General features: G+C 41.9%; 1 protein-coding gene across 1 annotated transcript in view; it reads right to left on the bottom strand.

Annotated features, from left to right (window-relative positions):
• uggt1 (UDP-glucose glycoprotein glucosyltransferase 1) overlaps window positions 1-16,409 on the bottom strand; it is a 37,795-nt gene that overhangs the window by 6,107 nt on the left and 15,279 nt on the right. The window contains exons 16-35 of the mRNA XM_069661710.1: window positions 16,232-16,367; window positions 15,960-16,091; window positions 13,930-14,094; window positions 10,994-11,114; window positions 8,779-8,877; window positions 8,571-8,594; window positions 7,922-8,016; window positions 6,209-6,415; window positions 5,961-6,092; window positions 5,711-5,841; window positions 5,535-5,630; window positions 5,317-5,419; window positions 5,134-5,213; window positions 3,442-3,631; window positions 2,868-3,026; window positions 2,689-2,774; window positions 2,490-2,574; window positions 1,108-1,196; window positions 331-435; window positions 96-180 (exon numbers count right to left, since the gene is read on the bottom strand). Coding sequence (XP_069517811.1) covers window positions 96-180; window positions 331-435; window positions 1,108-1,196; window positions 2,490-2,574; window positions 2,689-2,774; window positions 2,868-3,026; window positions 3,442-3,631; window positions 5,134-5,213; window positions 5,317-5,419; window positions 5,535-5,630; window positions 5,711-5,841; window positions 5,961-6,092; window positions 6,209-6,415; window positions 7,922-8,016; window positions 8,571-8,594; window positions 8,779-8,877; window positions 10,994-11,114; window positions 13,930-14,094; window positions 15,960-16,091; window positions 16,232-16,367 — 2,320 coding nt within the window. The remainder of the gene's footprint in view (window positions 1-95; window positions 181-330; window positions 436-1,107; window positions 1,197-2,489; window positions 2,575-2,688; window positions 2,775-2,867; window positions 3,027-3,441; window positions 3,632-5,133; window positions 5,214-5,316; window positions 5,420-5,534; window positions 5,631-5,710; window positions 5,842-5,960; window positions 6,093-6,208; window positions 6,416-7,921; window positions 8,017-8,570; window positions 8,595-8,778; window positions 8,878-10,993; window positions 11,115-13,929; window positions 14,095-15,959; window positions 16,092-16,231; window positions 16,368-16,409) is intronic.

Here is a 16,409-nt window from a genome sequence, read left to right as displayed (position 1 = left end):
AAAAGGCTGCAGCCATCAGAGAAAATCTCTGCATCAATGATGAGAAGCCAGCTGATTTTAAAAGTAACACCAGTGGAACATAAAAAAACTCCTACCTTGAAAGTGGGAGATAGGTAATTCTTTAGGAACCAGAACTTGACAGGAGTTTTGGTGTTCTTCAGAACTGACAGCATCATAATCCTGAGAGGGAGAGACGAATGAAAAGACGGGTGGTGACAGAGCTCAGAGAACAAAGGCTCCGAAATCTTTGTTCACAAAAGAGGAAAAGAGATGTTGGATTTCAAGGATTTTGGCTGAAGTGACGGTCTCCCTTTCGTCTCAGACGCTCACCTGAGGAACCTCTCGTACAGATGCCCCGAGGCCACAGAGAAGATGTTGATCACGTCGTCCTTCTCCTGCTTCAGCTCCTCTGACTTTCCTCCACCTGTGAACCCTCTGAGAGACAAAAGGGGAAAATTGTTTATCATTTAAAAAGGAAAAACATACAGATTAGAGCTCTTTAACTTGACAGAGAAGGCTTTAATGCTTTCGTACTCAGTCATTCAAATACGTGCAGGAAGCAATTTCCGTAAAATTAGGTGTTTAAGACGCACTTTTAATACATTTTTTTTAATCTAAAAAGTGGGCAGCGTCCTATATACCAGTGGCAGAGAGAGGTATTTTATTGTGTTACCGTATTTTACCCAGACGATGGCGCTATAATCGCCGTCATGATCGCCAGTGGAGCTGCCATCCTTACAACAATCAACGGTACCGTACGCTGAGATCAACTACCGCACCGTTAGCTAGCAGGATTACAAACTCGACGTGGTGAAAACAGATGGTAGGCTGTAATTTGTGTTTTGAATGAAAATACATTTTTTATTTTTTATTTTTTTCATAAATAGCCCTAGAAAACACTTATTTCTTCTGGGATGCCCACTAAAACAGACTGTGTCCTATATTCCGGATATTACGGTAATTAGTTAGTGATTAGTTAATTACTTTTTGAAATAATCCTACATTATTGTTGGCAATTATGTTCCTGAGATTGACTAATTGATACATCAAACTTTTCTTTCACTTTGTTGTTACAAAAGCAGAAACATTTTTGAATCAAAGCTTCACCTGGTCAGAGATTTCCAGAAGCCTGCGTCGTTTTCCTCAGTAACATCACTCAGCAGCTCCTCGTTGTGCTTGTCTGGTTTCTTCTGGACCTGATCAACACACAAGTTTAATAATTAGTCAGACAGAGATAATAAAAGATAATGTGAATCCTCGGACATGGTAATTAAAGATATAATCTTAAATATGTTCATTTAAATATATGTCTGTTAAGTCACGATCTATCCCCAAATGAGGTAACACAATGGTGATTGAGCCTGTGGTCCACTGATGAAAGCCTTTGCATTTGCAGAATTACAGCCTGGGTGTCGGGTGGGACTTTCGTGGAAAAAAATCACAAGCGGCGCCCAGTTAGTGACGTGTTTTCCATCAGCCAGCAGTGGTTGATCTGCCAGAGACGGTAGGCGGAGCTAAGCGGCTGCTTTTCCGGTCTCTGCAAGTGTTGCGAGTAAACAGTAATCTACTATGGCTGAACAAACAAAGAAAAGATGGATGACTACAGATACAACTTCAACAATAAGTGAAAATCCAAAGAAGAAGGAACAAATTCGACGCTCAGATGAAGGCAAACAGTCTAAAAAGGAAAGCAAGAGTTACAACTGGAGCCAACAGTGGACGTGACACATGCAACACTGTCTGTCTGGGAAGTGTGCTCCCGCAATTACCGTTTATCGCCACAGGTGCCGCCAAAGAGAACGAAACTGAGATCTTCGAGATTACAACTTTAAATCAGCTAAGATTAAATTTGTGTCATTTGTAAATTGATACAAGATAAATATTTAAAGTACAGAACAGTATCTCGAAATTTGTTTAGACCTTAAGGTTCATGTCACAGCAACTATTTTGGCTGCTAATATCACCCCAATAACATGAAACAACTCACCTCCTTAGCTATGAAACAGTAACAACATGTTGCTAAACGCACTACTGAATATAAACGACAGATCAGTTTGTACAGCACTTATATGGGAGAAAAATGTTGATAGGGAAAATGAGAAATTCCTCAGAGTTTGAACGCTGTTAAAAGGAGAAATGTATTCATATATTCATTCCGTTTTTTATTCTCAGTAATTCAGATTTTGTCCTCTGTGTCCTACAACCTTCCTGGGAAGACTCTTGAGAATGAAGTTCAAAGAGTGTCTCAATGTGGTCACAAATTTAACAAAGATATGTATAATTTTAGCCCCGACATGTACGCACAAACGTTCTGCATGACTCAAGAACAGAGTACAGTTTCTTTGGCTTGTTAAAATGTTGAGTGGAGTCAGACTGACCAAAAGTGGAGATGCTGACACTAAACGTCTGCAGTTGATTGACTGTATTTAGTTGCTGACTGTGTGTGAGATCATTCTCTGTTCAGTCACTTTGTTACAGGTTGCACTGACCTTCACTTTAATGATTCGGCTCTTGAAGTTGTTCAGCACGACTATAATGTCATCAGATTCTGCCGGAGAGTCGGTGCCGTCGTGGCTGCAACGAGAGAAAGAAAGGATATTAAAAAAGAGTCCGAGCACAGGCTGGATTTAAAAGTAATACAGCATTTGAACTCTGTAACACAGCGCAGCCAGGTCTTCATGTTCTTGCCTGTAAATCTTGTAGATTTCATCAGAGCGACCTTTCCTCAGCTTCAGGATCCAGGCGCCCGGAGCTGCCTTCAGCTGGAAGTATCCCTACAGAGCAGAGCACAGGAGATGCGCAGTGTTTGTGTTTCTGCTGTAAGGCGTTACACAAGCAGATAAAGGGCTCAGGACTCAATAACTCACCAGGTTTGCCATGACAATTGTATCCACAATGACGGGCTCAGAGGCGGTACCCAGGGTGAACTGGAGGCCGCGCGGAGGCTGGCCCGAGCTCACGTCGAAACAATGACCTTCCAACAAAAGGTGCTCCAGCTCATACTCTGCAGCTACAATATTCTCCACCTGCAAACACAGACAAGTAAAGTTTATTTATTTATCTTATGTTCAGCCCAAAAATTCAGCATCCAGGGAGCTGAACAGACACACATTATTCATGGTTCACAAATAATCCAAAGGGCTTCACAAAGTGAGAGAAACTTTCAGCATGTTAGAAATAAGAGAGATCCCCCCCCTCTTTGGACAAGGGGGGGGTGCAACAGGAAGCAAAGATACAAAAGAAGAAGATTCACAAGGGGTTACTAATGTTCCCTTATAGCATAAAGGTATTAATTTCATCCTTTAAATACAGCGAGCAGGAGGGAGTCCATTTCAAACCTCAGGTGTTACTATTAAACATGTAAAAACACTCTGAGGAACACTTTAATATTTCACCACCGCCGATCCCAATCGAAACCCGGCACACACACAGCTGCTGTACCTCCTCCAGGTAGATGTTGTCCAGGTCGTAGCGCGTGTGCACCGACTCCACCATCCAGCTCTCGGGGGTGTTGAGGTTCAGGGTGAAGAGAGGAGACTGAGGCATGTCTAGAAACTTTGCCATGGGGCCGGGAGCGAAACTGCCGTCCACCTGAAACGCCACCTCCGGCTCCAACACGTGACGGTAGAAACTGGGAGGAAACGCAGGGGGAGTCATTAGCTGCACAGGCAGAAATCAGGCAGAAGCAGGGATGACGTCTTAACAGAGAAGCTTTTGTGAAGCTGGTTTCAAATTGTTCTCTTACTGATTTTATGTCCCAAACATCAAATTTCCTGCTAAAGAATGAAACTAATCACCATGATTTAATGGTATTAATTCTTTCTGCCATAGTGACATCTCTGACAATGCTTAGGTTATCTGAAGACATATCTTATATTGACTTATAGAGCAGGTCTAGGCCACGTCCTTGTTCATCTGAGTCAGTAAAAAACATGTTTAAACTGGAGAGAGATCACTGTACATGGTATTTTTTTAAATCAAAATGTCACCTGAAATATAACCACTGATAAGTTTCTGGATGAACCAAATAGAAAATAAGCCTACTAGAAGCTAGTGTGTCATTTGAAGATCTGTAGTATGTTTGGAGCAAATTGTAATTAAGTCCTAATCCGGGGAAAGATCAAAGAAATTCAAAAACAGTTTGATATTCAAAAATATCAAAATACGCTGCCGTATTTTGATATTTTAAAGTCGAGGCGAAAAGTCATTTTAATCCTTTTAGATCACATCCCCGGTAATATTGTGCATCTATTTGACAATATAGGCCAAAAAAAAAAATCAATTTCTTCGTATTCTTATATCAAAATCTGATCATTTTTTCTTCCGGTAAAACTAAATTTCTCGCGTGTTACGTAAGTTAGCACCAAACAATTTCAACCAATCAATCTGCAACATTTAGCCGCAGAGCACCAAGAACGCTCGGTCAGTTAGCTAGCTACTGCGCTGTGGAGAACGTCTGTCTACGCCCACTTCTCAACGATCAAATCAAATCCCTCTGATGATATGTCCCGCCTGCACGTCCTGTTTCACTCGGAAATACGTCACGATACGGAAGCTAGATACTCTCGAAATGCCGTTTCAGCTGGACTTCAAGGATTCAGTTTCTCATTAAAAAATAAAAAATAAAAAAAGAACATTGTGGGGATAAAAAGTCCCTATCCTGAGAAGTACCGTAAAATTCGGTATAAGACGCACTTCTAAAGTTTTTTTTTTCATCTAAAAAGTGGGCTTCATCCTACACACCAGTGCGACCAGTACACCAGTTTAAAATGCAGAGAGGTGTGTTATTGTGTTACGCTATTTTACCCAGACGATGGCGCTATAATCGAGCTAAAGCTTCATCACAGACATGCGCCGTCATGATCGCCAGTGCAGCCGTCACCCTCACAACAATCAATGTTACCGTAGGCTGAGCTAAACTACCGCACCGGTAGCTAGCAGGATTACAAACTCGACGTGGTGAAAACAGATGGCAGGCTGTAATTTGTGTGTGTTCTGAATGTTGAAATAACTTATAAACACGTTTTTAATAATTAAAGCTATAGAAAGTATTTTACCCTCAGGGATACCCCTAAAAACAGGCTGCCTCTTGTAGACTGATACGGTTATAACAAGGTTTATTTCGGTCCTCACCTCTTGAGGGGCATCTCTGACAGTTTGGATTGGCAGTTCATGAAGACCCGCAAGTTGACGTTGACCAGCTGCTTCAGAACCTGCAGGTGACGAGACGTTAAGAGAAGAACAGGTTAGAAAAGAAGTGGACAGCGACAAAGCGATCCATGACCCAGTCCAACCAGGGACCATTTCTCAACCCACCAATAAGAGAGGAGCTAGTTTCTGTGCGTCCCTGGTTACAGGATCCACCACTGCAACAACTTCAAAATACACGTCTCCCTCCTTAGGCCGGATCTTCACAGCGCTGCCAAGAGTAAGCAAAACAACAGTCAAGCAAATGTAAACAAACATATTGTTGAAAAAGGCCGAATTGGCGGATTCTCCCTTGTCTTAAATGTGTGCAAATATTAAAACTTTACCTGTGGCGGTCATCTGCAAAGTCAGATTCAACCCGAGCCTCTCCTTTGGGCTGAGAGGAGAGAAGAGCGTCCACCTTCATCACCAGGTCGCTGGCCCTGACAGAAGACCGGCATTAAACTTTCACAAAAGTCAACCCAAGCTAAAATATTACTCAACATTGTGAGAAACAAAATACCTGTCATCCTCAATCCCAAACTGCTGGACTTTGCTTTTGATTCTCTCTCCGGACGTTTTCAGGATGATGCTCTCCAGAAGCAGGAAGTCATCCTGGTTAAACACCTCCTCCTCCTCCAGTGGACCTATGATCTGTTAATAAAACATGGCAGTATTGATTGATTTGACCTCGTCATAAAAACAAAGTATGTTGATATTTTCAGTGCAGGTTTCAAGTTCTTTAAACAAGAAGAAACAAGATTGTGACTCACTCTTCCGTTGCTAATAACAGCTTTCTGTCCTTTCTTCAGTTTGAGCACGTCTCGGCAGTAGGCAGCGTGGGAGAGCAGGAAGTCATATTTGGGACCTTCATACGCACTCTTGAACAGTGACACATCCATGCCCTGCGGGAGAAATAGAAAACATGTAGACAATCGATAAAAGATTAAGAGTGAAAATGAGGAAGGGAAACGTGTTTCACAGGTGAAAACAAAGAGACACATCATCAACCCCTCCTCACCCCGACAGCGAACTCTCCGATGTCGACCCCCTTCTCCAGGGCCGCGGCCGTCTCCTCTTTAGCCATCTTGGTGATGAAGTTCTTGGCGTTGTTGGCTGATTGCGTCTGCATGGCGGCCCAGATCGCTCTGGCCACGCGGCTGGTCTCGGCGGACGGAGCAGCTGACGGGTTGTTGATCATCCCCAGGCGCACGTTGTTGCTGGTTTTCTGTGGTGGAACAGGTGAGCGTTAGAGAAGGAGTCTTTTTTGATTTAAGAGGTCAACAAATTCACTGTTGACAAAAAATAGAGAAGCACCTTAGATTCAACTTTACTTTAAGATATTCTCAATTTTTTATTGAAAGCAACTACACGCCCGCTCTCATCAGTTATAGACTAACTTGTATTCTACAATAAAACAAAGGAGACGAGCTCGGAGAGGTTAAAATCATTCCACAATATTAATCAGTATTTTTCCCATCATTAACGCTAAGGAAACTTTAAGGATATCATCTATGGTTCTCTCTCTGTGTATTTTTATTTCTTCTGACGGAAACATACTAATAAGGGATACAGGGTTAAAATACTGTTGATAGCTGGTATAAAAAAGTCTATCACAAGGAAGTGGGGTAAAGTGGATGCCCCCACCCAAGAACAATGGATAGAGAGAGTAAAGGAAATCTGCTGCATCGCTTGAGGTTGCAGGAATGGACATTATTCAGGACTCAATGCAGCGACGAGGATTACACTAAAGACAACTGACAGACTATTAGGAATATAACTCCCAAACATGTTCATCTTATTTATTTTTAGAGCTCTATATTACTTTGATTTTAGGTTTGTTTGTTTATCTACATGTTCATCTGTTGGCTCTATATGTATATATACTAGAAGACAATCAAACTAATGACAAATGATATTTCTTTGTATTGTTATCGCGAAGGTTTCAGTTCAGTTTCAGGTGCCTCTAATGGCGATAAACATTAATTGCAGGAGGACACTTTCACCAGACGTCTGCGGTCTAACTCTCGATTTTCCTCGCTGACGGTTGTTTTCCTTTTCAGACTGTTTGCTTCATCTGAGCGTCAAATTTGTTTCTTTTTCTTTGGGTTTTCTTTTTTTTTTTGAAGTTGTATCTGTAGTCATCCATCTTTTCTTTGTTTGTTCAGCCATAGTAGATTACTGTTTACTCGCAACACTTGCAGAGACAGAAAAGGCCGCCGCTTAGCTCCGCCTACCCTCTCTGGCAGACCAGCCACTGCTGGCTGATGGAAAACGCGTCACTAACTGGGCGCCGCTTGTGATTTTTTCTACAAAAGTCACCACAGATTCCCAGTCAGTAATAATACTATATACTATAAATGCAAAGGCTTTCATCGGTGGGTCATTGTGTTACCTCATTCGGCGATAGATGCTGACTTAACAGACATTTATTTAAATGAAAAAGTTTAAACCATGTCAAAGGGAGCCAGCTGTAGAAGTCTGGTTAAATTGGGAATAGTGCTCTCTTAATTACCGATTATTGTCAGCGGGAGGCGCTCAAGAGCACATAAATTGAAATCTTGGAGATTGCATCTTTAACAAGGAAAGTGGAGTCAATCTCCTCGTCGAGTTTTAGTTTTCAAGAAAGAAAATGTGGGTGTCTAACAAAATGTCAAACTGTTCCCATGAATGTCTCCATGGTCTGAAGAATCCCGCTACAGCTCAAACGGATGGAACAAAAGCTTGTTTGTACCATGTGTCTGATGGCATCATAAAGAAGCTGACGTCCCGAGGGCTTGTCAAAGTCTCCGACCACCCAGAAGGTCACGGGACGGATGTATCCGTCATCTGGCAACCACAGAGGAAGAAACAGAGGCTGTCAGACAAGAAATGATGCCACACAGGCGGATCGTGAAGCAAAGGAGACGTACTGCTTTCATGATAACGTTTGGTAAATCGGGTAAAAAAAACTATGCGGGGAGCAAACTGGGCTGCAAGAAAAATACCATGAAAAAGTAACTACACTCTCCGTGTTATCTACTCCAAAAGCTTCAAACTTTTAACATAAAATCAAACTTTAACGTCTCTTTCTTCATGCAGCTACAGCAAACAACACACGATGAACCTTCATGCTCTCTCCTAAAGATGAAAGAAACAACGTTAGAACTTACTGAGCAGTTATGTAAACACATTTATGAGTAGTTACACTTCAGAGCCGACACTACAATCGTCACATGCGTAATTAGTCATTTGTGTCCTGTGAGAAATTCAGCACAGATGGAAGCGTGATGGTGGATTCACAAACACATCGAAACAATGCCAGCAATGTTGTTCACAGGAAACAGAGAGAATCAGAGCAAATGAGGAGGAGCGGGAATAATGTGGAGGAAGAGGGTGATTACCATGCCTGTTGGTGCTGGTCATCCCTGATGCAGGGGAATTTAATACCACATGAATAAGAGGAAGAAGACGAGGAGGAAAAGGAGAGGACAGAAGGAGAATTCATGAGGAGAAGGTTTAGGATCGAAGGCGACTAATTTATCTTTAATAGAAAAAAAGAGATCAAGCATTTTCTCATTCAGTTTTCGCTGTCACACCAGACTGTCTCACCTTTCTTGGTCATGTAGGTCATGCTGTTGGCCACAGCGGTGCTCCTCTCTTTGGTGTCCAGAGTGGAGAAGCGAGCGTAGTCGTCTATGAAGTGGTTATCTGCCAGAGGAGATAAGGAGGGGTGAATTTCAGATCGCCAAAGATGATATTGTTTGGACAGCCAAGATGCATACATGTGAAAGGGTGCTGGGCAGGTAACACAGAGCTACAATCTGAAGTCATCCTTTTTGTTTTCATTGTCTGAGTTCAATTTTGTCCTGTTGGCCGTCAAACCAGGTCGACAGGGTTTGACCTTTTACGAAGGTTAGACTCAAGAACTTTTTTGTACACTAGTTTTGTACACCAGTCAAAAAAAATTGTCTTGAGTCTTTTGTAATGTTATTTTTGTTTGTAACTTTCATATGCAACCCATGTGGCCTTTATCATTTCTGGGCCAAAATGCTGCTGTGTGCGCTGAATAGCTTACAACAAGTTAAACAAAGATTAGATAAACCAATTAAAATCAGTATCAATATTTTTTAAATATATCTATATCAATCAACTGATTATACATTATGTGCAAGTCTTCCAAAAAAAGAAGTTATTACACTGCTGTGTTTAATACTTGATTCTGAGGGCCTGTGTCCACTTTTGCGCCGGCAGCGGCCATAACCTTAATTTCAGAGCGCTTCTCTCTGTTGCTTACTGTTGCTAGGTTACAAAAGCTGTTTGGTGGCACTTTCGCTTCCCTTGGTAGTGACCAGTCTGTTTTAAATTGCTCGGTTTGCTTAATATTTAATTTAATTTAATGCAATTTTACAAAGAAAACATAAATGAATTAAAAAAGTGGACGCTTTTTTCATTAATTTACTACTTTTAGCTCCTGCACCTTAATCAAGTCTGATACCGGGTGAGCTGTATTTTTTTCTATTTACAAAGAAAACATAAAAACAATGGACAGGAATCGTGTCCTGGCTTTAGCAGCAGCACTAGACCTGGAAATTGTACCCTCGAAAAAACGAAACGATACGCTTCTCTTCCGCCATTGTTGTTGACAAAGTTGATATCTGTTGTCCCGCCCCTTCCTGATTTTGATTGGTCGGTGACATTGACATTGACGAGCGCGGCGGTGTTCCAAAAGTTTAACTATTTTCAAATGAGAGTGCAGCGACGAAAAACAGCTGACACAGAGCATAAAAAGTTAATGGACACAGATCCTGATTGGTTAATTACGGCATTCCGAGGTCTGCTATTTCTCGATAACCGTTGCTATGAAGAACAGACCGTTGCTAGGGATGCGGCACTAATCACACAATCAGGAGGACTGATTCTGAGGGGGGGAAAAAAGGAGACGAAAACAGCGGAGAAAAAGCAATAAAGGTTAAACGATGAAGAGAAGGCTATGACAGAACTGAAGACGGCACATGAATAAACATTAAACTGAACACAGTACGGGATACGGCGGTGTTTAAAGACGGTGAATGGAAAAGAAAATATCAACAGACTCTGACAGTGACAAGACAAAAAAAAAAATCAGGTGCTGCACTGATTCATCGGTGGAAATGTTTCCATTAAATGTTATATTAGTGCGCTTAGCTCATTTTAAGTAGGCACGAGTTAACTGTTGCTGTGGACGCAGCTCTCACTGTGAGTGTAACGGACTATTTTTAAAAGGAAAACAGAAATGTAACCATTTTTAAATTAATAAAATCTTTTCCAAATCAATTATTGATTTGGTGAGTAAATAGGCATGAAATAAGCGGGATAATGTATAGTGAGACGCATCCTGAAGGGGCGCCATTCCACTAGAACAACCCGCTCACTATAAATGATCCCTTACTTTTGTTTGTTTCATGGATTTAAATCCCTGCAAGGTTGTTTCAAAAACAGAAAACAACTCAGTCAGAGTTGCAGTTTGCTATATGGCATGAATTTTCTTTTAAAACAAGAGATTTTATATTAATGGAAAGAGGACCAGATAAAAAACAAAGTTAGTTGACAGTGTCTCTTAAAAGAGCTCTCTGGACTTTTGAGATGGTCCCTAAATTCAGGTTCAAGTCTTGAAGGTGTGAAGTTTCGACATCAGATCATTTAGTAACAGCTGTACAACAGTCGTCAGCTCTACCCACCTACACGCCTCATCTGAATATGAAACCTCACTGAGGTAACATTTCAAACACTATTTATATCTGAATAATTAAATCATGTATTCATTACATCCCTGCTGCGTACTCACTGGTGTCAGACAGATCCAGGTACGTCCTGCTGGTGGACAGCACTCTGGGGTTGATGCGAGGAACGACGCTGGGCTGATTCATGATGAAGTCCACGACGTCATGATCTGAAGCCAGCTCACCCTGCGAGCAACACGAGCACAAATTCAGGATGTTGAGCAGAGCAGACATTCTTCACTGATACTGCCGAGTCAGAAATGATGCAGGAGGTACTTGTCTGTTCACTGTTCATGCTTATAGTCACAGCAATGACGGCAATCTGAAGATTTAAAAGCTTTTCCGCTGCAGTTATTGACGCTCGCGCATCAATAGAAACGTTGTCCTCTGACAGGTTGAGATGCAAAAGAGTGATGACGGACAGAACGTCCTCCACCAGAAGTGGAATAGCAAAGCAAATTACACAATGCTGACTGCGCTTTCAGACCTTTCAAAAAAACAGAGGCCTTTGAAAGAACAAAGTCAAACATTTGGCTCCTCAGAGCGCCGGCATTAAAACAGGAAAGCATGGCAGATGGCACATTCACAAAGATGTAGCTTAGAGAGCAAGATCATTTCTCACTACAAATCCAAGACTGTGTACTTGTAAAAATGAACAACCCTCCTCCAAAAGAAAATCATCCAAAGCTATTCTGCTGAGTGCATTTTGCTTTCAATTAAACACTGTTCTGTGGTCGCTCCAGTATATGAAGAAAAAAGAACATTAGCACAAACAATACTCCCACTGAAACTATCACTGTGTAAGGCTGTCAGCGAGCTACGTGTGAATATGTGTAGTGGTGTGATGGTGTTACACTACATTATGAACAGGGCATTGTGCATTTAGAAAGTGTTTTATATTCATTGAAGCACAGGCTTTTATTTTGAAGGAGCATTGTTGTTAATATGTTTTCATGCTGACGTTGGAAAATGTGGGAATTACCTTCAGACGTATGGGCAGCCTTATGTTTTCTGTACTGTGTTTACTACACTCCTGTTAGCTTTACTTCCACTATGTCTCTGGGATTTTTCATAAGAAGGTAGTTTTTCTTCCAGCTCTCTCTTCATCGTTCTTTTGCTATAAATGTGAATTAAAGTTAAGCCCCTTTCACACATGAACTCCAGACAGTTTAGATCCTGACATATTTTGGACTTGCCTTTCACAAAAGTCTGTTTGACTGTCTGCGACGGACACACTCTCCCAATATTCTAAATACTCTGTTTGGTTTAGAGGCAGGGGTTGTTTCCATAATGGTGGCTGAGTCTGGGTTAATATGACTACAACATGTATCAGGACATTCCCATTAGGGATGCACGATATTATCAGCACGTTATCGGCCAACACACCGATATCCGCCGATATAATTAACTGATAAAATAATGGGCTGCTGCATACTTGATTAAATGCCCGACCTCGGCGCAAAGAAGACCGCGCGGCGCGGCGTGATGGCGTCACATGTGTCTACCTGCAGCATGAGAGAGTTAGAAGCCAAAATGTCCGTGGTGTGGAAGTTTTTCAAAGTGTCCGAAATAGATAGCAAAACTGCTGTTTGCAATGACTGCTCAGCTTCGGTGATGCGAGGAGGAGCCAAGGCAAAGTCTTTCAACACTACAAACTTGATTAACCATCTCAAGACCCGTCACCCCGACCGCTGTAACAAATGTGATAAGAGTATCACCATTATACTGTACGCTAATTCCAATACAGAAGAGAGTTGATGATCTCTGCAATTAGGTGTGCGGGTAATTCGGTATCGGTAATCGGCTAAATGAGTTGTAAAATATCGGCATATCAGATATCGGCAAATAAATCTAATATCGTGCATCCCTAATTCCCATAGTACAAACACAAGAGTAGAAAACTAAATACTGGCAACAGAGGGGAGCAGTGAAGAGTACAAAGCAGTGAAACTTCACTCAACTGCTGTGTGCAGAACACGTGGGAAAGAGGCTTCACTTAAAACAGTATATTATCCTTGTTAAGTTCTAGAGTGGCAGTGTATTTGTTTCCAAGAATTAATGTAGTTATAACAGGCAAAGTGTGGCGAGTAATTTGTGTCTCAAGGCTGGCGTGGGGGCTTGCTACGCCTGAGTGAACTGCTGAGTCTGTAGCCCCTTATACACAGTTCAAGGCAGAACTATTACTACACCTCTGTTACATTCCATCTGCTATATAAAGCGCACGGAGGCAGATTGGCGGGGCGAAGTCGTTCGGCCTGTGAGCTGGCATCTGAGGTAGCAACAGAGGCGGCGTTGCATGGTCCAATGTAAAATGGCAAACGCAGCATGACGGCGGAACTTCGTTACGGCGCTGAGGCAGAACCGCAGTATAAAAAGGGCTTGTGTTTGCTAGCATGACTTTTTCATGATGTTACACAGTTGTGAATTATCTTTGCTGGAGAAATCCTCTGAATGTTTTGTTTGTCCACAACTGCAGTTATGTGGCTGTATGCATGCTTGTTTCTTTGTATTTTCTTATAGAAATCACATTATGTTAAATCCATTTATTTGTCTAATTTGCATTTCATGTATTTTTGTGTAATCCTTTTAGACATATCTTTCCCTTTACGTCTCAGGGATTTTCCATGGGAAGGCTGTGAGAACATGTAACAGGAGAAACCCTGTGAATGTTTGTGTCTCTATTACTAAAGCTGCTGCTGTTGCTGCTGGTCAGAGTGTGAATGGCTGAAAGACAATCTGCAGAAGTGTGTCTGTTCCTTTACTAAACAATCCGTTACATGTAGCCAGTTCTGGCAGGTGTTACTTCATCATTTTTAAATATTCTTATTTATAAAAAAGTGCCCAAAATATCTACATTTCTTGCTGGAACTAAGAAGAAAAGTCGTTTTTCCAGCTTGTATGTACATGAGAGACCATCTGGAATCAAAGCTTTATAGCTTCAATACTATGTACTTGTTTCGGCACAGACATGATGAGACGAATACAAATGATCCTGACTGACCAGGTAGACGGCCCTCTGGTAGAACGTGGTGGTCTCCAGGATCTTCTGCATGGTAACCGTCTCCAGTTCATCCGGGTCCAGCTGCTCGCGCTGGTACGGTATCCCATTGTACATGACCACAGGCAACGGGCCAACTCCCGTCTGCTCGTAGTACGCACGCCCCTCCTGGAAGAGAAGACATTAGGAGATGTTACTTTAAATTACATCAGCCTTTTACAACCTCAAACACACAGCTAGATTAGACAGGGAGGATTTGTGTCCAAGAAGAATCTTAAAAATTCGATCCATGCTTTTATCTTGAGCATGTGGGACTAATGCAACATCTTTTTTTTCACCACCAAAAAGGCTCTCAGGCAACTACAACTCATCTAAAATGCAATAAAAAGACGTTACACGTGTTCTCAAGTCTCTTCAATGGAAAACACGTTTGAGAAAATTGTCCATTTACTGTGCTGGGAACAATTTACATTTTTGATATTATATGTGAGCCTCACCTGGCATGAACCCACTGAGCCAGTCCCTTGGTCAGTTCAAAACCAACTGTATTATAGCACACCAAACTTACCTAATGAAATAACCTGACAGATAATCTAAAGCACTGACAAAGTAAACTTAAAATCCAGCTGTCTGTTGCCTTAGTTTAGGTTAGTTTCACATTCTGGAAATGTGTTCCAAAAGTCCAGGGACCTCTTTCATGTCTGAACAGCAAATATAAAGATTTAGCCAGCAGGTTATTAGTTTGGCTTAGCATAAACACTGAAACCAGGGAGAAACAGCTAGCTTGATACTAGCTAATATCTATTTAGCTAGTAGGCAGGGATGTGAGTTTAAAGGTGGCTGCACACTGCCCAGACAAACGGCAACCAACTCCAGCTGCCGGGTCAGTGTGCACCGACAGCTGGCAACATTCTGAGAGTGCATTGCCTTGACAACTAGCCTATACTCACGTGCGGGACATCAGTACGCACGACCTTCGCCCATGCAAAATAATGCCAAAACTTAAATAAGAAAAAGTAGGCAACAAAAGTCTGTCCTGTCAGCTGATGTCTGGGCAGTGCTGAGCTGGTAGTTGGTTTTCAGAACATTCTAAAGACTGCAACCAGCAACTGCCAACTTTGATTGTTGAGGTGAGTTGGGCGTTGTCTGAGCAGTGTGCGGTCACCTTAAGGGATGGCAAATGTTCTAGTTTCAGTTTGTAGTACGCTTGTAGTATGAGTAATGTTGCTGCGTCGTATGCGGGAAAAACAGTCCGTGTGGAGAGCAAAAGCAGGCGGAACGTAATGCGCCGTAATGACATCCCGACTCCCATCAGCGGCTATCTGACGACGATTTAGCTTCTTATTAATCTCTATAAATCTGCAGCAAGTTCAGCTAACAATCCGTACTAGATCAAAAATTCAACTTGAGATAAATTCCCTGACGCTGTGTAACGAAAGCTGTTCAGCGTTCAGATTTCCCAACTTCCTCGAATGCATCATAAATGATCGATCCGACATCCGTTCAACAAACGAGCATTTTAAAAGTAGTTTCTTCTCCTCTTGAGGACAGACCTGACAAAGCTTCATTTTGACTTTTTACTAATCTGGATCATGATGTTGAAATTTTCGGCAAACTTAAGACATGTTCACCGTTGTCTCCAGAGGCTACTTCGTCGTCAGACTATAACCAATGGGATCCGAGATTGGATACTAGCGAGCTTAAAACTCACTCATTAACATGCTATGTCTTCTGTTCATTATATGTACACAAGCAAATGTTTAACCAATGTTTCAAATTTTTTATTTCTCTTGTCCGGTCTGTACGCTAAGCTAAGCTAAGCAAATCAGCTACAAAATACAGACAATTCAATCAGCAAACAGCTTCAGTCTTCTTATCTAACCATCAGCAAGTAATCATTACTAAACTGAATAGCCTGTGTTTATGGTATTTGCCATGTATAAATACTTTACTTTTACATCAGTGTAGAAAATAACACAATAATATCACAAAATAGCTTCAAGCACAACGTCAACACATTCAGCGCCTCTCACCTTCCTGTTGCTGTCGTAGCTGGAGTCGGCTCCCAGGACGCTGCTGACTTCTACGTAAGGGAACCTCTTCTCCAGCACTTTCACCACATCCCCAACGCTTAGCTTCCCACCGATAGGAACCCGGTTGAACATCTGGAAGGACATGACAAAGGAAAAGGTGAGAAGGTAAATAGAAGAAACACACACTACTCAAGTTTATTTAAGTCACTGATGTCTTTGTGCTAATTATAGATTACAGGAAGGACCATCAGTGTTTGAGAGAGGTCACTCACAGAGATGACGGCTTCGAACGCACTCTGACTGTCCACCTCATCGCTGATGTAGTTGTACGCTCGGACCAGCGCCACACCCGCATCCTGCATGCCGTCTATGTCATCTTCGTTGGACACCACAAACACCAGCCCGATCCTTAAAAACACACATAGAGTCAAAATAAAGTTTCAGCAACAG

This window comes from Semicossyphus pulcher, unplaced genomic scaffold (genome assembly GCF_022749685.1).
Source record: "Semicossyphus pulcher isolate SPU_LCO1_2020_fin unplaced genomic scaffold, fSemPul1.0.p SCAF_14, whole genome shotgun sequence".
In the NCBI taxonomy this organism is placed as follows: Eukaryota; Metazoa; Chordata; class Actinopteri; order Labriformes; family Labridae; genus Semicossyphus; species Semicossyphus pulcher.
This window is presented reverse-complemented; position numbering and strand designations above follow the sequence as displayed.